Source organism: Crocodylus porosus, unplaced genomic scaffold (assembly GCF_001723895.1).
Source record: "Crocodylus porosus isolate Cpor-Errol unplaced genomic scaffold, CroPor_comp1, whole genome shotgun sequence".
In the NCBI taxonomy this organism is placed as follows: domain Eukaryota; kingdom Metazoa; phylum Chordata; order Crocodylia; family Crocodylidae; genus Crocodylus; species Crocodylus porosus.
In genome coordinates, this window is record NW_017728923.1 from 16558952 (window position 1) to 16583776 (window position 24825).

Below are 24825 nucleotides of genomic sequence, written 5' to 3' on the forward strand. Positions count from 1 at the left end.
GGGGCAGTATGTGCCTCTGGATCTCTGTGGGGGGTGGGGAGGCAGGCAGGCTGGAGCCAGGGCTGTGCTGGGCTCTTGTTGGAAGGAGCTGGTTTCAGAGCGGGGTCTACAGAGGGGACTGCAGCCACTTCAGGTTTCATCATAGCCCCCTTGTAGCCCTGCTCCCAGTGCAGTCGCAGCACAGCCCTGGCTCAAAACCCTGCCTCCACCCACGTGCCGGGAAGAGCTGGGGCTCTGTCAGGCATGCAGCGGCAGTGCTGGGAGCAGGGCTATGGGGGAAGCTATGGCAAAATTTGGGGTGACTGCAGCTGAGAAGAGCCTGGTGCAGCCCTGGCTCTAGCCCACCTGCCGTGCCCTGCGCAGATCTGGGGACATGCACACACCTTGCCCATGCCATCCTGGCGTGCATGTAGTGGTGGAAGCTGCCCCTTCACACCCCTCCTGCTGACAAACCATGGCTCCATCTTGTGCCTGCCCTACCCCAACTGGGCAGTGCCTGTCCCTGCCCCCTCCCTCACCATGGGGGGGGGGGTGATCTGTCCCACCCTTCCCCGCTCCATGCCCCTTCCTTCCTCTCTCTCCCCCCTTCCACCACAATGGACTTACCAGCTGCATGCAGCTGTCAAAAATCAGATCGTATCTGCTGATATGCTTCCTTTAAAAATTGGCTATCAGTATTGGCCCTCAAAATCTCTATCTGTGCACCCCTAAAGAAAATAGAATGTTTTTGGTAATATAAGCTGTAGTTATGAAAGGAGTAACTAGGTATTTTAAGGTAGAACATTGAGAAAAAAATGTACTTCAGATGTTTAATTGTCTTTTGGAATTAAACTGTTGCATTTCATTAGTATGTGACCTAAAATGCCATAATTCTGTTTGTGTATTTTTTATCAGGTGACTGAAGGCCCTGTCCCTCACCCCTTTAGTAAAAAAACTAAATAGTTTCATGATAGAACTCTAAGTATTTTTTCCACTTGGTGTTTATGTTGACAATGTATGCCCTGTGTGTAAGCCTGGAGTCCTTTAGCCAGCGTTGTAACTCAGCAACCACAAATTAATTCCTCCTTGTTGCCCATGACAGAGATACAGAGCTATGGCTTAGGCTTGGGTTGGTTTGTTTTGTTTTAATAGCTCGTTAGCATTACCATTTAGTTACCTGGTTTGTATCTCCTGATTTAAAAACAAAAGTTTCTAATATAATAAAACCCTTAGTCTGTTCGTAATGCTTTATGAGCACTCTGATTGGTTGTCTCTGCAGCCAATGACCATGCTAGCTGAAACAACCAATCGGAGTGCTCTGCACAGACAGACGCATGCAGTGGAGCGCCGCCATGATACCGGGGACTGAGGAGCTGGAGTGGGGGTGTGGTAAGGCCAGTAGTGCTGGCTTTGCTGCCACCCCCACCCTGGACCTGCTCCTTAGAGGTGGCAGTGGCCAGCTCTGTCTTTGCCATTGTAGCAGCGCTCCGTCCTTGGCAAAGGGGGATGCAGGGGATGGACCGGCATGGTGGAGTGCCGCCATGGTGGAAGGGAGAGAGTGGCAGGTGGTGGCAACATGGGGTGGTGGGTAGTGTGCTCTGTTCCCTCCCCCACCCCAATCATTCTTGACAGGCAGTTTACTAGTTACTTTATAGGTCTTTTGGAGCTTGGATGTAGGTCTTAAGACTGATTTATGGTTTCATGCTTTAAGAGTCTGCCTATGTTTGTATGAATCAGCTATGCTTGAGACACAAACATGCTACCTGTTTTTAAGAAAGTTTCATTACAAAGAAATACGCTCTGGTCTCTCTTTGTGAGGTTTGCGTTCCAAAAAAACCTCACATAAAATGAGAATGAATTCATTATTACATGTAATTACAAAGGATATATAACAGCCTCGCTCTACTGCCCCCCCCCCCAAACCATAACAAATTCAAACACTAATTGCACAATACAATAACTGCTGTACAGAGAGGCTGTGAGCTCTGCGCTGCAAGCAGTGGCACATGCAGGGGGTGTGTCACCAGAGCAGGACGGGGCAGGCTGGAGAAGCACCTGGGGGAGGAAAGCAGGGCGGCAGGAAATGCTGGCTGCTCACCACTTCTGGCTCCGCCCTACTTCGCTTCCCCAGGCACCTCTCCAGTCCTGCAGGAGCCACCCAGGGTGGCTGGGAACAACAGGGCTGCACAGAGAGCCTATGAGCTCCCTGCTGTACCAGGTCGAGCCTGCTGGGCTGTGGAGACATCTGGGGCAGGGAAGCGGGGAACAGTGGGGCATCACGGAGAAGGTGCTTGCCCCATGCTGCAAGCAGTGGCCCGCACAGCAGGCACGTCACCAAGGCAATGCGGGGTGAGCACCTTTTTTGCACGGCCCCACTGTCCCCTGCTTCTTTGCTTCCACAGCCCAGTGGGCATGACCCGGTGCAGCAGGGAGCTTGTAGCCTCTCTGCACAGCCCTGCTGTTCCCTGCCGTTCTGGGTCACGCCCACTGGACTAGAGAGGCACCTGGAGCAGGGTGGCAAGAAATGGTGGCTGTTCATCCTGTGCTGCCCTGGGAACGCACCTCCTGTGCTTGCTGCTTTTTGAGGGGTGCAGCTCTGCACCACAAGAGGTACATGGCTAGGGCAACGGAGTGAGGGGTGCTGGGACCAGGCAGGGAGAGGAGTCAAGCCAAGCTCGGGATCGGGGCCAGGGCCCACTGCGCTCGTGCATCTGCCCCTTCTCCTTCCAAGTGTCTTTAGCAGTGGGGAGCCAGCCCTCCCCTGACAGGATCAAGCCTCTGGTGGCTCGTTTCCTGCTGGGGCCCTGCAGTTGCACACTGTGGCTCCAGGCCCCAAGCACCCCCCAGCTGGACAGCAGCCCCGGCCCTGCCCAGCTCCCTCCCTACAGGGGCCCCAATTTCCCTCCCCCCCGGCAACTTACTTGCTGGAGCTGCCCTCAAGGCCACTTAGGACTACATGCATGTGCTGTACGTGCACGTGATGACCCTGTCTCTCTGCCTGCTGTCCGCTTCTCCCAGCTCCCTGCAGGCTGGAACTCTGCCAGTCTTCAGGGAGCTCATTGCTGCCTGACTTTCTGCAAGAAAAATCCGATCTTACACAAAGTGAATTTCTGGTATAAATAAGGTTGTTGCGTATAAGTGAATTTGCACAAAACTAATTTGCATAAAGAGACCTGAGTGTATTTGATTTACAAATTCACTTGTCAAGTGTACACAGAACTCATGATTCGCATTTGAAATATTTGATCCTGTTCTCTGTCAAAGCTAGGGTTTTTCCTGGTACTCTGTGTACCAGAGGTTATACTTTGCCCTCAGACCCAGAGATTTGTTAAGCCCCAGTCAGTTTTAACAGGGTGCAGTTGGCCATTCTTTTTCATCTGTGGCTTTAAGAATTGTTCCTTTTTTATCTCCACCTTGCTGTGTACAGATACCTAAAATGGCTGGCTTATCTTTTCACTTTTTTTTTCTTACTGGGGATTTGAATGTAGCACTGCTGTCCTTTTGAATCTGTCATGTTAGCTAGAGATTTTTGGGGCTGATACCGATCCAAGCTGTGTTGGAAATTGGAGAGCTGCGTGCAGCTGGTAAGTCTGTTGTGGTGGAATGAGAGGGGGGAGGGAAGAGGCATGGCGTGGCAGATCAAGGCCCCTGCTCTGAGGGAAGACATAGGTCTTGGGCAGGAGCCTGGAGCAGGTGCTGCCCAACCAAGGTGGGGCAGGGATGGGACAGCTGTGGTTTATCCAGTGGGTGTGGGGAAGGTGGGGTGGCTCCTGCTGCTGTGCGCACTTCAGGAGTGCACAGGGGAAGCGGGGGCGGGGGCTGTGTCCCCAGATCTGTGTGGGGTGTGCTCCCAGTGTAGGCTGGGACTACACCGAGCGTTTCCCAGTGGGGGGCTGGGGCAGGCGACAGCAGTGCTGGAAGGGGGCTGTTGCAGCCTGGCTGAGCCTCCCCCCCCCCCCAAGAGCCCAGTGCAGCCCTGGCAACAGCCCACCCCACACATCTGGGGCACACGCCCCTCCTCCCATGTTTTCCTGGGGTGCACGCAGTGGTAGGAGCTGCCCTGCGCCCCCCTGATGAGGCACGGCTCCATCCCCCACTCTGACCTGGCTGGGCAGCGCCTGCCCAAGCCCCGTTCCTTTCCTTACCATGGGGGCCTTATTCTGCACCCCCCCCACACCCTTTCCCTTCCCCCTCCCCATCTACCACAACAGACTTACCAGCTGTATGCAGTTCTCCAAGCTGCCAGGCTGTGCTCCTCACCACCTATGTGCTGCTCTGTGGCTGCTCGCATGCATGGGCCACATATCAGCCACTTTATAGGCCGGTATCTGATGCACATTATCAAGCTAATATCTTATAGAGCTAACTTTCTTTATATCGTTGTCAATCCAATATTGCACCAATGCATTGGTACACCTCTAATGTTAACTATTTTCCTAAACATAGAAGTATTAATGTCTGTTTCTTCAGTTCACTAACTGAAATAAAGCTCTGATGGGAAGGCCTGCCCATATACCAGTCCTAGACGTACAGTTACTCCCAGACCACACCCAATATTTTAATTGTTATTTTTTTAATTTCCCATATCTCTTTCCAAACTTCTTTATTTTCTTGTTTCATATGACTATATTTAAAGTTATGTTTTACTTATTCAGAACCAAAGCCATTTTTAAAATCTCTCAGAATTGAAAAGGTTCTGATAATAAATCCAAGGCAAGGACAGATTTCTACCCAGGGGCACTCATAGTGGGTTTCAGGTTTCTGTTAGGTCTCTTATACCTGAACAAATAGCTCTCCATTCTCATGTTAGAGCATGCATTCGTCTAATCCAGTGGTGCTCAACCTCAACCCACAGGCCAAGTGAGTGACCCGAGGCCAGTCCATGGGCTGGATGGAGCCCCACGTGCTGGGATTGGGGCCCCAGGAGATTGGCACTACTCCTGTGTGCCACAGTTGGGCCTGGCACCGTCCCCTTCTACTCCCAAGGGCTAGATTGGGTCCCAGAGATTAGACACCTGATCTAGTGTGCAGGTCCTGGGATTCCCCATGGCTCTGGAGATTTGGTAGCAGGGAAAAGGTGCGATGGCTCTCCTTTCATCAAATTTCAACATGCTTGGGGAGCCCTACAAACTGAATTACATGGTGTCTTGGGCAGGATCTAGCCCACAGCCTGGAGGTTGAGTACCCCTTTTCTGAGGCATAGGTGATAATCTTGCCTTACAGGAGTCTGAGATTTGTCTGGCATGTAGCTGGAGTTCAACTCGGACATTTTTACCAGTTACTGTTCCCTTAGTGTAACTTCTGAAGCAGATCAATATAGTGATGCTGTTTTTAATTGTTGTTTAGAAGCAACTTTTATTAGCCATTTTCTTGATGGGTAACTTGTAGTTATTCACCTTCAGTGGATCTTTGTGTAGACCAGGGGTCACCCTATGGCCAGTAGAGCTATTTTATCCAGCACGTGGGACCAGAGATCTTTAGCAGCATTTTGGTGGCAGGGGGGCTTCACTTGCTTCTCCCTGGGAGAAGCGGTCGTGGCAGTATTGTGTATGTGTAGAGGGAGAGGGTGCTGTGGAGAGAGGGAAGGACTGGTGACTGCAGCGGCACAGGCCAGGTTCAAAGCAGCTCATGTTTAGAGCTAAGCTCTATTGAAGCAGCCTGTACTCAAATGTTGCCATCCACTAGTGTAGACAGATACTGAAAAACTTGTAGTTGCAGGGTAGCAAATGGCATTCTTTGTGGTGCTGCTTAGCTGCCTTCCATGAGGGACTGTCGTTCCCCACTGATTTGGAGTCCTTAACTTGGATGCACATATTAGGAAGAAACTGTATGAATGACAGCTGGAGCTGCACTAGTCTGTCATAGAGTAGTATCAGTTTTTCAGGCAGGGCAGGTCTTTTTAAAACTAGGGATCTCTTCTCTGCCATCACCACTAGTCATTGGTATCAAGGTCAAATTCCATGGAAGAAATTGCTTCAATTTTGTTTTAGTTGGCATTCTTACTTAAAATAATATAAAACAGTAACACCAATTCTAAGGTAACTACAACCGGAACTATTTTGAAAGCTTTTGCAGAATTGAGAGGACTCTGAAACACCAGGCTGTTGAGAGAGTACCAAACAACAGTACTGGTAGTTTAAGTTTTCATCCTAGCTTTAAGAATCTCCAAGTACATGGGTGATGGATGTCACAATACTAGTAAATGCTGCTAGTTAAAAGATTTTGGGCTAATGTCAGTGGGCTTTACGTGTTTACAGGGAATAATGTGAATAAAAGCATCTTGAACTCCATTACCATAACTAAACTCTTTTTTAATTATGTGCAGTGTCTTAACTTCTTATAACCTTTTGTATCTCAATTTTAGGTAATATTCAGGTGTCCTGGATTGATGATACGTCAGCCTTTGTGTCGCTAAGCCAGCCAGAGCAAGTACAAATAGGTAAGTGTTATTAGTACTGTCTCATTTTATGACTTATCTGTAGGCTCAGTAGACACTAAAAAGGGATGTTGCTGACTCTTCTGAAATTTCCTTACCTTTGGTTTCCTTTTATCTGTTAAATATTGAATTTCATAGTCAATCATGTTTCCTTAAAACTACTGTTTCTGTGTTAAGTAATTCTCTCTTTGAATTTGAATACCATTCATGTTCAACCATTACAGAGTCTTTTGATAGGCAGTGTTTCAGAACCTGTTCTTTCTCCTGCCTTGCTTGTTTCCTGAGCAGCATAGGGGAAACCAGCAGAGGCTCCAGGCTCTAGAGCACTGTGGAAATAGCCCAAACAAGCAAAAAAAACCCCCAAACCTCAGTATGCAGGCAACAAGGCTTTTGGGACCTAAAATGAATACATTGAGTTTAGGGGCTTCACAGCAACTAGTTTAGCAGGTGTTGAAGGACCATTGAAGTACCAAACTGCTTGGCTCAATGCAGATATACTTAGATTTTTTTTAGATACTTTAGATTTTTTACCTATAAAAAAAAATCTATACTTTAGACTTTTTTTTCCCCATGTGCACTAAATCTATTTACTGGTAGACAATCATAAAGCAAAACTACAGCGACTGTAAGTACTAATCTTTGCCATTGAGTCCTTGGCATAACTGTTCAGGCTTGTTTCATGTACTTGATAATGCCATCAGCATTATGCAGGAACTTGTTATATGGAAAATTAAAGTTAACCTTTAAATACTAAGTTTATTTGCTTGATACTTCCCTCTGATTCATATATTAATAATCTTTTGTTAAGATGTTCACTGTAGCTGCCTTCTTATGTCAAAATATTACTTACCAAAAACAAGTTTTGTAAAGGCTTTTTTCCTGAAGTAGTTTGATCAGTAATGACTCAAGTTTTTTGATGATGTAAGCACAGGAAGGTCATTTTAAGAAGTGTGGCTGTAGAGTAAATTCAGGGATGAGAGAGGTTGGGAGTGGGGGGCATATTTTGTGTTAACGTTTCCCTTTTAGACGGTTAATTTTTAATGTTTTTTCTGAAGTTGGATTCTGATTTATCAAATTTAGGGAGGAGGCACTTTAATCCCGTTGAGCAAAGTACTTAGCTTATATTAGTGTTTAAGCTCCCTCAATTTATATCAATTTGCAATGGCGATTAAATAAAGTAGAGAGAAGGATACTCTTTTAAACTACTGATCTCTTGGCATGCAGATGCTCCAGTGGGAAACTCTAGTTTCGGTGTAGAAGTTTGAATGAAATCACTGATTGTATGCAATGAAAAAATAGCCAAGAAAATCTTCTGGAAGTAAAGCCAAAAGTTACCTTAGAATTAAATGGCTTATTTTTGAGTGATCTTAAAGAATTGCCTGTAGCTTCTTCACATTTGCTTTTTATGTTAGTTTGAATTTACTGTGTTGTCACCATGGATCTGGGTTTTCTGTTTACCGTGGAAAACGCGGTAAAACCCGTATTTTTCTCATTTTGAGGAGAAAAACCCAGACTTTCTCATTTTGAGGAGAAAAACGTGGGAAACTGTGGGTCTCCCGTTGCTGGCTGGCAGAGTTTCAGCCCCCCTACTGTGGAGGGAAGGAGGAGAGGGCGGTCAGGCAGAGTGCGCCATGTGCACGTGCATGCTCACATGTATGTGGCTGCCCCATAGTCTGGAGAGCAGCTCCCTGCAGGTAGGTCTGGTGGCAGGGGGGAGGGATTGAGGCCCCCATAGGGAGGGGAGGGAGTTGGGTAGGGCCGGGGCTGCTTCCCAGCTGTGGTGTTGTGTGGGGCTTGGGGCCAGAATGCGCAGCTGCAGGGCCGGCAGGGAGAGGGGTGGAGCATCAGGCAGCTTGTCACGGGGTGGCTGACTCCCCAACACTGCATGCACTCCCAGGGGGGGGTCAGGCACATGCCCCTCAGATTTGTGTGTCGGTTGTGGGTGGGCTGCCTGCTGCAGGCTCATGCTCCCTGCCCTGCTGTCTTCTCCTGTGGCCTTCGCAGCCCGGCAAGTGGGACCTGGTGCTGCAGAGCAGAGTGGGGCTGGATAAGGAAGCTCATTGCCACTGAGAGCCCTGTGCTGCTATAGCAAGGCACCCCTGCCTGTCTGGCAGCAGCGGGAGTGACAGCACAGACTTTTGTCCCTTGTTGCTCCTGGGCAGGCAGGGAGTGCCTTGCCATGGCAGTGCAGAGCTCCCAGTGGTGGCACCAGTCTTCCTCGCCTGGCCCTGTTCTGCCCTTCCACACCGGGTCCTGCCCACTAGGCTGCGGAGACCCTGGGAGGAGGGTAGCAGGGCAGGGAGCCTAAGTTTGCAGCCCTCATCTCCCCGCCCCCCCCAATGGGCTCTGCTAGGGCTGTGAGGGGTTTTGGGGGGGGGGTGGAGACAGGTTCCACTCTGCCACAGCAGCTGCTGCCTCCTATGAGCAGCAGCCAGGGTTCAGGTGCTGCTGCAGGTGGTCTGGGCCTACAGACCTGGGTCCCATGACCCATAGCCCTGGCAGCTGGGGGGGACGGAGCTGTGGTTTGGGAGTGAGGGGCAATGGCAAGGGCATGGCACCAGCGTATATGGGCTGCTCGGCGATACAAAACAACATGGGGCACAGCTGCAGCTGGACCCATGTCCTAGTGAGTGAAGGGGGCAGGGGGAGCTCTGGTTTTTTTCCGTGATTAAAAAAACCCCAAAATCAAATGCCAACATTTATAGGTCTTTAGAATTTATTTTATTACAGTGATTGAGGCTTCCAAATGGCTTTAGAATTGTAAATATATCAATAAAATATTGTGGTCAACTGATATGTATACACTGTGTGTGTGTGTGTGTGTGTGTGTGTGTGTGTGTGTGTGTACTGTGGTTCATTTTAATCACAAAAAAGATGTGGATTTGGGTTTTTTTATCAGAATTCACAGGGTTTTTATCAGGGAATTTATGATTTTTAAACAGAGAAAACCAGTATCCTTGCATATTACTGAATGATCAACAGAATAGAAGAAACTTACCTGCATAGCTAGCTAATTCATGTAATCAATTTTTTGTCCTGCAGATGGATACAAATCATCTTAGTTATGTAGCACAGGATCATAGAAAAGTAGGACTGGAAGGGAGCTCATGAGCAATGCCATCTAGTGTAGGCCCCTGCTCAGGGGTCCTCTATGACTAAACTCTCCAAGCCAGATGTTTGCCTAACCTGCTGTTGAAAATTTCTGTGGATGGAGACTCCACAATTTCTCTAGGTTACCTGTTCCAATGCTTGGCCACTTAATTTGCAACCTAAACTTCTCCTGCTACAGCTTGTCTGTTACTCCTGGTATTGTCCCCTACAGCCACAGAGAAAAGCCAATCCTCGTTGTTGCATTTGCAAACCAGATTTTAAACCTAGTGCTTTAAGAATCGAAACAACACTCGGTTGATTAATATCAGAAAGGCTTGCTTTAATAACTACCAAGAAGCTAGAAAACTAAGTGACAGAAAAAAGACTCTTTCTTAATATTCAGTATATCAGCTGTTACGGTCCTTGTATTATTTTAGGTGCAAGAGATTTTTTTACCCAAGCAGGCAGGAAGCAGTTCTTTTCTTTACAGCTGTTACAGAGCGTGGGTCTTTCACTTGTGAGCTGGGTGCAGGATTGATCTTCCCTGGACTGCACACTGTTCTGGCAGTTCCGTCTTGATTTTTATACTGTTTTAATTGTAGGGGTTCAAAGCAATTTCCTTGATGCCTGGTTGATTTAAAGTAGGAACAAAACAGGGAGGAAAAAGGGGTCCATCACATTAACAATTGTTAAATTGCCGGGCTCCTGTTTTCAGATTTGTCCAGGTGTGAAGACTTGTGTTTCTTGCAGCTATTGACTAGCTTGGAAGTCATAGGTGATGTGTAGGGGAAGCACGGGGGGGGCACATGCCCCCTTCCCCCCCTGAGATTGACCACTGCCAGCTTCTGCGGGCAGTGGTTACTCGCACCTACCCCTCCCCCCCCGCCCCACTGCCAGCGTGGCCAGCAATGTCTGCTGGTGGTCCCTGCTTGCCACTGACAACATCACTGTTGGACGTTCTAGGTCAGTTAAATATGATGGATCTTGAGTGGCTAAACAGGATACCTAGAGGCATTGGTTACCAGACCTGTTTTGCTGTATTCATTTGACAATGGGGCAAATTTGCAATAGCCTGTACCAGTGATGGTCTCTTTACAAAACTCCAGACAGACATTGAATGATTGAGACATTTGTAACACCTTAGACATTGGATGCCTATTTTGGGGAATATGAGGTTGTGTTTAGCAAGGCGTGCATTTTGTCACATACTGGACATCTTTCCTGTGTTCAGTGTACCTTTTACAGGTTTTACTTGAAATGTATATTTAGTCTTTTGTTTTCTTTAGTTGCTAGTTCAGTTGAAATGTATATGTAGTTTCATTGACTTTTTTAGTTGCACTAGCTCAGCCTTTCTCTCTTGCTCTCTTAGCTTGGATATATACGTGTGATGAGTGTGTCAGGTCTTCCAGTGATTTTCCTTTTAGAGGAACCATCACTTATTTTTAGGCTTGGATGTGGTAGAGGGTTGAGGCCTATCTAACTCGATGCCTACTGGGTGGCAACCACTAGTGGAGCAACTGTTTGTTTTTCTCAATAACACTTTCACCATCTTCATCCACTTTTGTGCCAACCTTCATTATGACTATTATAATTTTATGGCATGGCTCTGGAATTGGGTGCAGCAAGCTCCAGTTTCTCTACACCTAATAGGTTGCCACCATTAGCGGAGTTTGATTTTCTTTGTGGCAGACTTGTTACCTCAGCCCAATCTTGCCCTAGCCACTGTCCTGCATTTTTGTGCAAGAGGGACTATCCAAGCTTTCACAGCCATCACTCATCTTCTCTGTAATTTCCCTGAGGACTGTTAAAAAAGCATCCTTCATCTAGTCTCAATTTACAAGTCAGGTTTCACTCGATATTTTTATGATTGCAGTTTTCCCTTGTATTAGTAAGGAAAAGTGCAAAATTAAGATCAAAAGTAGAGATGCAGGTTTTGTTTATTTTTAAATAAAAATGTATTGGACAGGACAAAGTGAAGAAAGGCTGAAATATCTGGTTTATGACCACTGAAAATTTTACATAAAGCTGATGATAATATAAATAATAATCTAAATCTTTCTAATAATCTAAAACAGAATGGAAAACTAATTATGAATCTCAGTATTAGTCTTTGTAGGCTTATTTGTAAGTAAGTATGTGATGTTTAACTGATTTTCAGCAAATGAAATGGGGGAGAAGAGGGCTGACCTACAAGCCTGAAGAGCTCAGGGAAGTGATCAGTTGAAAAATCAAGTGGACAGTGAAATCTAGTTTATGGCTCTAATTTTGGAAAATTTGTTGCTTGGTTAATTGGGATAGATTGTTATGGCATTATATTGATCCACAAAATAAAATGTTGCCCATGTTATATGGTGCAGCATTTTGAGAACTAAAGTAACTTTGCCAATAAAAGACGGACCATATTTGAACCAAGTCATAATAGACATGTGAAGACAATAGTAAGATGTATTTGAACTGCCTTTTAGCCAAGGTAAGAGAGCATAACCCTCCGCAATTTTAAAAAAAACTTTCCCAAGTAAACAATATTTTAGAAGTCTTTTATGTCCCTTCCAGTTTCAGTCTAGATGCATAGACTTTGTATAATATTTAAAAGGAAAGGAGGGATCTAAAACATTTGTGTAGGTGCTGTTAATTTGAAGAAAAGTCACCAAGGTTGACTAAAAGCACACTTTTTTTTTTTTCTTAGAATAAATGTTGGAATGCTGCCCAGGTGAATAAAGCCAATTTTCCTAAGGCAAATCATAGTTCTTCAGTATAGGTAAACTATTTCAAAGGAAATCTTTCAAACCAGTTATTAAAATTTGAGATGGGTTATCGTTAGGGGAATAGTATTATTTTTAAGGAAATATGAGATGCTGCCCCCTCCGTAAGTCAGCAGCACCGCTGCAGGCAGAGGTAGATAGGCAGGGTGGCATGGTGCACCGCTCCTCCCACCTGGGACAGGGCTGGGTGGTGGGAGAACATTGCTGTGAGTGCAGGCAGCTCACGCATGTGCATGCAGTGGCCCCCTAACCACGGTGCCCTGGACACTTGCCTCCATTGCCCACCCGTAAGGGCATGCTACGCAGTAGACAAGTTCTTTTCTCAGTGCTGGGAGTGCATCCTAGCAGCAGCCTCTGCCAGGCATTTCTCCGCTCGCTGCTCCAGCAGCAGGGGCATGGCTAGCCCTGGCAGTAGCCTCAAGTGAACTGGCCAGGGAGGAGATTTAATTCCCCCTTTTCTCTTCCACTGGCATGGACCTGGGCCGGGGTCTGCCTGGCACTCCCCACTCACTGCTGCAAAGGTGGGGGTGTGGCCAGATGCCAGGTGGCATGGCCTCCAGAGGCAGAGGGGGCAGGAAGGGGGTTTATTTCCCCCTCTGTCCTTGGGGGACCACAGCCATGGTCTGCCAGCTGTGACTGCCACTGACGATTTCTCCCTGCATGGGGGCAGGTAAGGGGTTTATTCTTCCCTCTGCCTCTGAGGGGGTCACAGCCAGGATCTGTGACTCCCGACTACTGCCTCCTCCAATTGCTGCCTGTGTGGGACAAGCTCCTTCCCTACCCTCTTACCCCCTGCCAGACATAAGGGAGAAATAGCTACCCTCCCTGGCCCCTTGTTGAAGGACTGTTTTCCCCCTCTGTCTGGTGCGGTGGGCAAGGAAGGAACTTGTCCTGTTGCTTGCCCTGTGCAGGCAGCAATTGGCAGAGGTAATGGTTGGGAGTCACAGATCCTGGCTGTAGTCCCCCGGGGGCAGAGGGAGGAATAAACCCCTTCCCTGCCCCCTCTACCTCAACGGTCGTGCTGGCTGGCATCTGGCTGCACCCTCGCCCTAGCCAGTGCAGCAGCAGTGGGGGAGTACCAGGCAGACCCCAGCTTGGGTCCATGTCAATGGGGCAGGAAGCGGGGGAATGAAATCCCCCTCCTTAGCCTCAAGTGAACTGGCCACTGCTGGGGCCTGGACACACCCTTCCCCCTGCCCCAGCACAGCTTCCCTGCAGCCAAGGGCGAGCTCTAGCATCCCTCGTCTTCTGGCCTGAGCTATTGCAGGCATGAGCCTACATTTCCTGAATGTCTGTTCACTTGCAAATTGGTTCAATCTAGACAAGTTAGACTAACCTGCAAAGATTGAATTAATTCAGGCTCCAGCTTTCTGAAATGTCTACCCCAGCCGAATTGTCAAACAGCATGGGGACCTTTTGTAAGGAAAACCCACACGTGGAGTTTGACTTCCATTTTACTCAGTCTCCCAGAGTGTCTTAAGGGCACAGCCCTGTAGGTGACATAATAATTCTTAAATGCATTTTAGATTTTTTTCTCAAAACCTTGCATAGCAAAGAAAGATCCCCAGCTAAAAGCCTTTTTGCCACCAAGGAATGTAGATCTGTGGTTCTCAACCTTTTTTAGACATTAGGCCCTCGTTAGACTCCTTGGAAAATGCTAGGTCTTAGTTTTCATCCACTTTTTTAATACAAAAAAAAAAAAAAAAAAAGAATAGAGCAGGTCTTTTGTTGCAAAGAACTCAGACCGCAACAGGGCAGAACGGTTTTAACACTGAATTCCTATTTGGAATCTCTGGATTTATCTTGTGCATCATGTTTACATACCTAACAGTTCACCCTTTGGCACCCTTGAAAGGATCTCAAGGGACTCCATGTTGCCACATAACGCAGGTTGAGAACCACTAGTATAGTTCTTCTGCAGTAAGCTTATTATAACCAGCAATAGCCATACTACAATGAACAAGAATAACTAACCAAATGTATCAGTGAACTTGCCTGTTGGTAGCTTCCCTTGTGGCTACATTATATATTAGATGTTGCAAAGGTCAGTTTAATTTTGGAATTGTGATGTATAATTGTAAGCTGCATAAGTAGGAAGCAAAGATGTAAACAACTGCTATTTCCCATGCTTACTGCACATCACAATAACTCTATAGAAGAAAAAGCGTGGAAGGTAAAGATACAGAAGTTTTTAATATGCCAAAATATTGCCTTACAAAACTCAGCTGTTTACTTCTATCCATATATTTGGTTATTATACTACTGAAAAGGGAGTAAATAGTATAATTTATTTTCTACTACCTTTTGTATATTAAGCGAATGGTTAATTTAGGAATATAGTGCTAAATGAGCTAATGTTGGGAAGACAAAGGACTGAGAGCAGAACAATGTTGATGAAAGTTAAAGATGTCTGGTGCTAATAACTTTAGAATGAGCTCCAGCTTTGTGTTCCAAATATGCACAGTGTCTAGATAGTAGATCTATATAAAGTTCCAGCAGCCAAAAATATGTGCATTCATCTGGGCAAATATTCAAAAATAACTTCAACTGTGTTCAGTATAACATAAGTCTTTACTCTCCGCACAGTGTGCTGGCAGGAGTTCAATCTGGCACTATCTTCTTTCGTCTAAAGTCGAAAAAGAGTTGAAATTGACCAATATCAGCTCCAAGTGGGGAGCAGAGAAGTGTATATAATTTCTCTGAGTGTTACTCTTACACTCTACCACAATCCCTAAATTCTTGAAAGTTCATAGCCAGTTATAGCAAATGACTCGGATGAATTAAATGCTAAAGAATATACCAATCACACTTTTGGGAACTGTTTCCAGTTCTTAAGATGACATGCTTTTTATAGGCATGCAACCTAATCACACAGATCAAAGAAGATAATATTGGTAGACTGGAGGGAAACAACCTGGGAGCTGAGCCTGGAAAGAAGGAGTTTGCAGTAATTGTAATATGGGATGATCTATCTAGATGAGCATTTTAATTAGGACAGAGTACAGGTTGGTTACCCTCCATCCCCAATACTGTGGAGGAGCATGCAGCAAGGTTTGGAAAGGTTGAAGTCTGAATGGATGTACTTCTCTTAGAGGGAAACACATTCAGAGTTCTACATAAGAGTCAGTTGAATTCAGATGTTATCGCTAAATAAGCATCAGTTGCAAGAATGCTTATCTGTTCTTTATTTTCCTGGGGAGAGCATATTATTTTCAAGGAAAGTCCAGGGTATTTGTAAATATTTTGTAAACTTCAAAATTGCATACTTCCTAGTATGCACTCTTCCTTTTGTTTTCCAGCTTGGATTTGTTGTCATCCTTTCCTTGTTGGTTGCAAACTTCAAGACTTTTTTTTTCTTAATCTATATGTTGAGCTCAACATAAATGCAAGTGACTACATATAGGTATTATTTTACAATTAAAATTATGTAATAACTTTATTGTTCAAACTGAAGTCATACTTTTTTATATATAATAAATGAAATACTGATGTTCCATCCAAGTTGTTGATTTTTCTCAAAACAAGTTAAATATTGGCTTATTTATATATTCTTAAAAATCTGGTGTGTTTTCTCTGTATAGTAACTGCTGCAGCATTCTGGCCAACTGGTACTGTTCCAGGGCAGTTTAAAAAAAATTGGTGTCAAATCCCTGTCAATAGGTGAATTAAATCTCAACCTCGACTGATAAGTTTTTTACTTTCTTAAATAGTTTCTGTGAATTACTCTCTCTGTTTGGAACATACTTTTTTCCCCCTTGAAACTAGTTTTGTACCTGAAGAATAAATCAAAAGTCATCTTCCATCAGTTGTCACCAATGTAAATAACTAATCTGGAAAAAGGTTTCACAAGTTAGAATCCACCTAGGAAGATAATTGCTTGCTTGTTTTGGAAAAGGATAGGGAAACATCTGAATGGTCATCATTGGCAGTCCTTCAATACAAGGGTGACAGTTTTCCACTAAATAGGGAAGTAACTGGTGAATCCATAGATGACTGAGGAGGCTAATCTGAGATCTGCATGTTCAGCTGACATAGCAAATAGTTCCAGAAGGAAGGAGTCGATGTTGGTGATGTCAGATCACAGCTTTTCCTTTTGTCTTTCATTTATCTGCCTCCATAGTGAAGTGAGTATGCCTGAAATAAGCAATGCCTTGTCATACATCATGGCATTACTGAAGAGGATTTGGTGCTTTACTTTCCCAGGTATTGATGGTTAATATCACATTTCTTCAGATTTGCTTTCAAGGTGCCCTTGAATCACTCACTTTGCCCACCTCTAGAGCAGGGAACGTTGATGAGTTGGAAACATAGGACCTGGTTGAGGGCAGGTTGCCAGGCCTATGACATGTTTTGTCCAAAGGAACTGGGGCTGTATAAACATGTCTTCAGTGCTGGTAGTAGTTGCTTGAGCCAAAAAAACCATGGCATTTATTCTTTTGTCCTTGATACGGAAGATTTTCCAAAGACATTGCTGTTGATAGCGTTTCAAAGCTTTGAGGTGTTTTGGTTTGTCATCTGAGCTTCATACTTATACAACAGGGTAGGGATGACACCTGCCTGCTGGATGACAAGTTTGGTTTCAGTCCTGATACCATGATCACCAAAAACACTGTCAGAGATGTCCAAAGACAGCAAAGGCAGATTTATCTGGTATTGAATACATTTGTAATTGTTTATGTTTTGGGAATGGTGGCTACCAAAGTAGGAGAAATTGCACAATATTCTCCAAGGATTGCTCTCTAATTATAATGTGTGGAGGAGCTGGTGTTTAGTTTGGGCTGGGTTGGTAAAGGATCTTGGCTTTCATGAAGGTTAGCAATCATAGAATCGTAGAAAATTAGGGTTGGAAGAGACCTCAGGAGGTCATCCAGTCCAACCACCTGCTCAAGGCAGGACCATACCCAACTAGATTATCTCAGCCAAAGCTTTGTCTAGCCAGTTCTAAAAATTTCCAGGGATGTAAATTCCACCACCTCTCTGGGTAACCAGTGTCTTGCTACCCCTACTAATGAGAGAGTTGTTCCTAATATATAATCTAAACTTCCCTTGCTGCAACTTCAGACCATAGCTCCTTGTTCTGTCATTTGTCACCACTAAGAACAGTCTAGCATCATCCCCTTTTGAACCCCTTTTCAGGTAGTTGAAGGCTGCTATTAAATTCCTTCTTGATCTCCTTTTCCCTAGACTAAATGAGCCCAGTTCCCTCAGTCTTTCCTCGTAAGTCATGTTCCCCAGCCCCCAAACCATTTTTGATTTTTCCGTATCCTTTTTTGTAGTGGGGTTCCCAAACCTGAATACAGTATTCCAGATGTGGCCTCACCAGTGCTGAATAGAAGGAAATAATCACTTCCCTTGACCTGCTGGCAACACTCCTACCAATGCAGTCCAGTATGCTGTTGGCCTTCTTGGCAACAAAACCATACTGGGGGTTCATATTCAGCTTATTGTTCACTGTAACCCACAGGTTTCTTTCTGCAGAGCTGCTGTCCAGCCAGTCAGCCCCCAGCCTGTACTGGTGCATGGGATTGTCCTGTCCTAAGTGCAGAACTTTGCACTTGTCCTTGTTGAATCTCATGGGATTTCTTTTGGTTCAATCCTCCAATTTGTCTGGGTCAGTCTGAATCCTAGCCCTAACCTCCAGCATATCTATTACTCCCCCCAATTTGGTGTCATCTGCAGAGGGTGCACTCCATCCCATCTTCCAGGTCGTTGATGAAGACATTGAACAAAATCAGCCCCAAGACCAACCCCAGGGCACTGTACTCGATACTGGCTGCCAACTAGACATTGAGCCATGGGTGACTAATCTCTGAGCCTCATGGTCCAGCCAGCTTTCTATCTTCCTTACAGTCCATTCATTCAGCTTGTATTTCATTAGCTTGCCTGCAAGAATGTTGTGGGAAACAGCATCAAAAGCCTTGCTAAAATCAAAGTATATCATATCCACTGGTCTCCCTGCATCCACAGAGTCAGTCACCTTATCAAAGAAGGCAGTTGGATTGGTCAGGCATGACTTGCCGTTGCTGAACCTGTGCTGACTGTTCCTAATCACCTCCTTCTCCAAGTGCTTAGAAATGGATTCCTTGAGGATCTGCTCCATAGGTCTGGGTGAGGGGGGAGGATTACAATTAGTCCAGGCATTTTGTATGCTTCACAGAAGTAGTTGAGAGTGACCAGGAGCTCTTCAATTAAGTGGGTATACACAATGCAGTCATCAGCATTTTGTAGATCAATAATTGAAGTGCTTGGTTATCTTGGATTTGGAATGTATTTGGTTGATAAAGAGATTCCTGTCCATGTGATACTGGACGCTGACTCCAGATGGAAGTCTGTTAGCAATGAGATGCAAGAAAACGTGTTTGTGCAGTTGCACCTCCTTGCTTGACTCCAGTTGTAATAGTGAAGGAGTCCATTTCAGAGCCATCATTTAGGACAGCTGCTGCTATGTCATTATAAAGGAGTCTGATAATGATAACAAACATTGGTAGACATCCAAATCCTCCATAAGACCTCCGTTGATTAAATTAGAAGCCTTAGGTCAGTGAAGGTCTTCATGTTGTTTGCAGCATTTCTGCAGCTGTCCAGAAACAAAGATAATTTCTGTTGTACCTCTGAAACCACACTGGAATTCAAGTAGAGTCTCCTCAGCAAACAAGGTGGGTCTATTGAGGAGAATATGAGTGAGGTTCTTCCAAGCCATGGACAGCAGTGCAGTACTACAGTAATTGCTGCAATCCAGTCTGTCTCCTTTATTGACTATAGTAACCCTGAAGAGGGTTTGCAGCAATCATGAGATTAGTATTTGGAAAAACTGCCTCACTTTTATTCAAAGCTCTTAACAAGTCTAGCATGCCTTCACTACTGCTTACCGAAATCCCTTGGGGTGAGTGGCCATAGAGAATATAATAGTATTGATTCAACAACTGGGGGTCTTAAACTTCAGTTTCTATTGTATAATTTAGTGCATTTGACAAATATTATGCATGTTTTTTATTTTTCTGGATGTATTGGTCCAAAGTACAATGACCTCTTTAAAAATGTTACACAAGGGGATAGAACCTTAGAAAATTGGGGTTGGACCTCTGGAGTTCATGTAGTTCAACCCCCTGTTCGAAGCAGGACCATCCCCAGATCATAAAGAGCCCAGCCCCACAGAAACAGATGCCCTAGGCGGTAGCTGACAGAATTTAAACCTGTGGCAGGAGACCCCAATGCATTTCAAGTCCATCACCTTAACCTCTCAGTCCCAGCTACTGATGTTCAGGTAAGATTTAATCCTTATGCTTCCCTTTTCCCTGCAGCTCAGCTGTGTGAAAACAAAAGTTAACTGCTTGTTACAGCACAAAGTATTGATAAAGAATTAATTTAGTGTCTAAAATACTGGAGTTCCCCATGGTGATGCAGGAAAAACCATATTAAACTTTGTTATGCCCAGCAATGCAGCTAATTAGCTTTATTTAATGGCTGAGGGCATGCCAAAATGACTGAAACCTGTTAAATACTGTGTTACTTTGGTTTCTGTTGAAGTTGTCTTGATACATTCAGATTACAAGTATCAAGTCCCTTCCAAGGGTTCAATTACTATATTTTCTTGAATCCAAGGTGAGGTGTTTTTATTCCATTTAATATGACTGGGGGGAGGGTGAAAACCCTTGCTCTGCATACAAGTACAAGGTGATGGGGTAGAGGTGTGGCTCTGACTCTGGCCCCAACCTAGAGTCATGGTTGGAGCCATAGCTGTGGGGGGCAGGCACTGCCAAGGAGAGGCAGGTCCTGGAGCTGCAGGCATGGGAGAGCAGGCAACAGATGCTTGAGTGGTGGTAGGTAGCAGTGTGTGCGGGCAGGGGAAGAAATAGGGGTGAGGCTGCTCTGCATCCCCACTAGCTCCCTTTCCCCTTCACGTGTCTGTGCTTCAGCACATCCCATCTCTCCTCCACCCAGCCCCATGATGGAAGAACTCACTCTTCCAGTAGTCTGCACACTAAAACAGTAATTTACTAAGCTGTCTACTAAATATGATGATCTTCAATACATGAGATAGCTGGGTTTGTTGATTTAAACTCCTAGGGCGTCTAAAAGAAGGCTACATCTCTCTGTCCTGAGAGGCAGCAAACTGAGATAACGACGTGGTATTGACTACAAAAGATCTTGAAATGAGACTGATGGCAATGGCAGTTATCAGAAAGATACTTAAATTATCAGCATTAGGCTTATCCCAAAGAATACAGACAACTGTGGAAGACTAGTTTTTGATGGAAAATATCTAGTTATTGCAAAGACTGAGGCTTTGATTGCTAAAGTATTTCTTAGTTGTCTTGGATTGTGTATGCCATCATTTAGGAGGAAACATTCAGATATCTTAGGTTTAATTTCACATTTCTACCTTAAAATGTTCACACAGGACCTTGAAGAGGTCCACGTTTTAGAAGAGAGAATCTACTCATTTACTATTGGCTCCTTCTCAAAGATGGTAGATTTGATGCTTTTTTTTCCCCCAAGAGTCTTGTGCCAGTCTTCAAGATCAGTCACTTTCTTCCCACCATTTGGCTCTTGACTTTTTCTTCATGGATGCCTGCACTAGAGTTATAGCAGACCAGAGTATATTGCCTGTCATCTAGGATGTGTAAAAGTGTACGTACCATCTTCTCATCCTTGTCATCCTGTCCTTTAGAACTAGTCTTGTTTACATTTCAGGCAGCAAGAAAGATTTGTTACTTCATATAGGCCCTGCAGACTAAGCCTCTAATTCAGGTGGAAAAAATTGTTTTGTTTTTTAATTACCATCCTCCTTTATTCAGCTCCTCATCCCCTCTATGAAAATGTTGTGAGGAGGGGATTGGAAATTCATTCAAGATCCAGGGTGCCTCTGTCATCATGTGGAATTCAGTGCTTTTGGTTTTTTTATACCCGATCTAGCTACCATGAATAGGTTCAATACTCTCATCTCACAAGACACGCAAATCAATGTCAGTGCCTTCAGTACATTAGGGTGCTTGAGTGAGAAGTGCCAATAGTATCAAATTGCTCCCTTTTGAACTTTACATGCCTTTGAGTACTATGGGTAGTAGCAGTTCACCTTCTGTGAATGGGATTGCATGCATCTCCCTCCTGACAAGTGGATTTTTCAGTGACATTTAGCTGTCTAGGTTTCATAAACTGTTGAAGTGGTATTTCTTGCTGATGCTTAACATCAGTCTGAATAACTCTAAATCTAGTTTTGTCAAAGGAGGTTCATAGGAGTGATTCCAGAGCAGCAAAGCATTTATTTTGAAAACCACATTTTCCATCATATGTCATCTTTGCAGTGGAAAATATCCAGGTGTTAGTTATTGCTTCATGTGTTTTCCTAATACCATTCCCATAGCTTTTCCCCATTCAGGTAAGGCTTAAATTGGTTTACCAATCAACCATTCACAGCGTGAGAATCTGTTGGTTCCAAATGAGCTCCTTGCATCTTTCTCATAGTGGGTGAATACATGAACGCATCTACCATGTGCTGTTTGTGCTCTTACTAGAGCTTTGACTGTGAATACATTCAGAAAGAGGTAGGTATTTGTGTCCTCTAGAAAAATATTGCCTGTGGAAACAGTTGAATACATAAAACTACACATTTCTTAACACTTGGGGAAATATAATTAACACTGGTTTGTGAGGCTGCCTTGCCCAGCTTGAAAAAGCCAATCTAACGTTAACAGAAAACTCCACAACACATGCAATGTGTTTATATATACAGTATTAACTAATATATATATTTTACTCTGTGTGTGTGTGTGTGTGTGTGTGTGTGTGTGTGTGTACATGCATATAGAACGTTGATTGAAGTGTAGTTTTCTGTTAACATTATGTTGGCTTTTTCGAGCTGGGCAAGGTGACCTTGCAGACTAATGCTAACTGTTTCCCTGAGTAGTAGGAAATCTATGGTTTTGACACAGATGAACCCATTTCTTTCTGACTGTGTTCACAGTTACATTTCTTTATTTTGGCTGGCTGGCTGACAGACATGCTTTTATAAGATGCTTTACTGTGAAACAGATCACCTTAATAGTGATATACCTGTTGGGAGAAAATTAATTCAACTGACCAGCTGAGCAGGAAATCTTAAAGCTCATACAGATGGTCCTTGAAAGCCTCTATTATGAACCATATTTGTCATTGATCTAGGTATTGTAAAAACAGATCCACATTCAAGGACAGATACCTGGTAGATCTGCAAGGGGGAAGCTTTCATAAATCTGAAATAATTTAATCTGATGTATGCTTTGCCACCATTTCCCCTAATTTCCAGAGTTTTGAGTAAGTAGTGTCAAGACCCAGCTCAAGCTTTACTTTGCTTCAGTATGGCCTTATCGGTCTTGATTTTTAGAGTCTTCAACATTTTTTTAGTGTCTGTGAATCATAGATTAAGTAACATTGGAGTTAAAATGATTGTACTAACTCAAAATGAAGTTTTCCTCCCAATTGCCAAGGGGGAGGAAAGCCCCTCAATAAATGTATTGTCTATCATTAAACTGCTGCTGAAAGCAGAGTGTGCTCAGCAATGGAAACCAACTATATCAACTGTCCCCAACACTGGTACAGGCTGGGGACTGACTGCCTAAGCAATGGCTCTGCAGGACAGGACTTGGGGGTTACAGTGGACAATAAGCTAAATATGAGCCAACAGTGTGCCCTTGTTTTGAAGAAGGCTAACAGCATACTGGGCTGCATTGGTAAGAGCACTGCCAGCAGATTGAGGGAAGTGATTATTCCCCTCTTCAGCAATGGTGAGACCATATCTGGAGTACTGTGTCCAGTTTTGGGCCCCCCACTACAGTATGTGGACAAATTGAAGAGAGTTCAGTGGAGGGCAGCAAAAATGGTTAGGGGCCTGGGGCACATGACTTATGAGCAGAGGCTGAGGAAACTGGGCTTATTGGGCATTTGTACACATGTATGCACCGCAGCACCAAGAGCTTTTAAAAGTGCCTGGTGCTGCAACGCATGCATTTGTATAAATGACAAAATGCACATCAGCACTGAGAAAATGGCAGCAGCATGCTTTTGAACTAAAACGCATCAAAAATGTTTTATTTCAGAAGTGTGTCACCACCATTTTCTGTGCACTGATGCACATTTTGCCATTTATACAAATGCATGTGGTGCAGTGCCAGGCATGTCAGCTTGTGTGCTTCACAGACTTAGTTAATCAATTCTGCTCCAATGCTCTGGATTTCCAGTGCATTTGAGCAGACAAATGTACATGTATAAGCGCCCATTTAGTCTAGAGAAGAGGGGACTGAGAGGGGATTTAACAGCAGCCTTCAGCTACTTGAAGGGTGGTTCAAAAGAAGATGGAGCTAGACTATTCTCAGTGATGGCTGATGACAGAACAAGGAGTTATGGTCTAGAGTTGCAGTAAGGGAAGTTTAGATTAGATGGTAAGAAAAATTTTCTTACTAGGAGGGTAGTAAAACACCAGAATGGGTTAGCTGGAAAAGTTGTGGAGTCTCTATCCTTCAAGGCTTTTAAGACCAAGTAGACAAGTCCTTGGCTGGGATAATATAGTTGGAGATGGTCCTATTTTGAGCATGGAGTTTGACATAGATGACCTCCTGAGATCCCTTCCAACCCTAATTTTCTATGATTCCACGATTCTAAATGCAGTCGTCACAGAGCGGGACTATGAAACACATTGTCCATATTGGGCAAACATGTTGATGGTGGGAATCTACCACAAGGACAGGTTAGTGTGGCGTATCTGAATAAGATGTGGTAGTGCCCATTGTGTGCAGTCCCTCTTGGCACAGACTTTTTCAATTTATGGTGAGCCACTACTTGAATACATTTTTACTACTTCTTTACTCCCACAGCTGAGCTGTGCCTTTCTTTCTCATTTCTAAGGATTCCTGTTTCTTCACCAACCTTTAATGTCTCGCAAATGCCAAGAACAGGGTCCCAGACAATTCGCTGAGGGGTACGGGGGGAGGAAAGGTTGGGGAGGGAGCTGTGGCCAGGCTGCCTGGTTTGGTGTGGTAGCCTCATCCCAAGGCAGGGGTTGCCACAAGCCTCCCCTCCTCTTCTCTCAGCCCACGCTGGGCCCAGACACGCTCTGCCACTGCCTGCATGAATCTGTGCCACTGCGATTCAGCCCAGTCAGGACAGGGATAGCTGGGGCCCTTCTGGCAGGGCTGGGGGGGGGAGACTATTTGATGTCTGAACAATTTCTAATTATTATTAAGTTTTTACTAAGGATCACTTCATGGCTCTATCAGTATACCATCCGCCTATAGACAAGAAGTTAGTTTTCCTGGGAAATGTTCCATAGATTTTTCAGAAAGATTATCATTAACATTCCCCCATTTGGGGATCTAACAAGTATTAACAAAATTGACTTTGGAGCCATTCAGAAGGCAGGGCAAGGGCAGGATACCTGAATGATTAACTTATTTAAAAAGGCATAAGCTTTCGTAGGCTAATGCCTGCTTCATCTGATGTTGTAAATGAACTTGCAGAGAACAGAAGTACACAATTGAAAGGAATAAAGTAAATTAAACACAAAAAAACAGGGAAAGGCAGAAG

The 24825-nt window shown here is 44.6% G+C and overlaps 1 protein-coding gene across 2 annotated transcripts in view; it reads left to right on the plus strand.

The window, feature by feature from the left end:
* The window catches only part of PARN (poly(A)-specific ribonuclease), a 123150-nt gene that overhangs the window by 55705 nt on the left and 42620 nt on the right, over positions 1 to 24825 (plus strand). For both annotated transcript variants that reach the window (XM_019540130.1, XM_019540131.1), the window contains exon 21: positions 6344 to 6418. In XM_019540130.1, coding sequence (XP_019395675.1) covers positions 6344 to 6418 — 75 coding nt within the window. The remainder of the gene's footprint in view (positions 1 to 6343; positions 6419 to 24825) is intronic.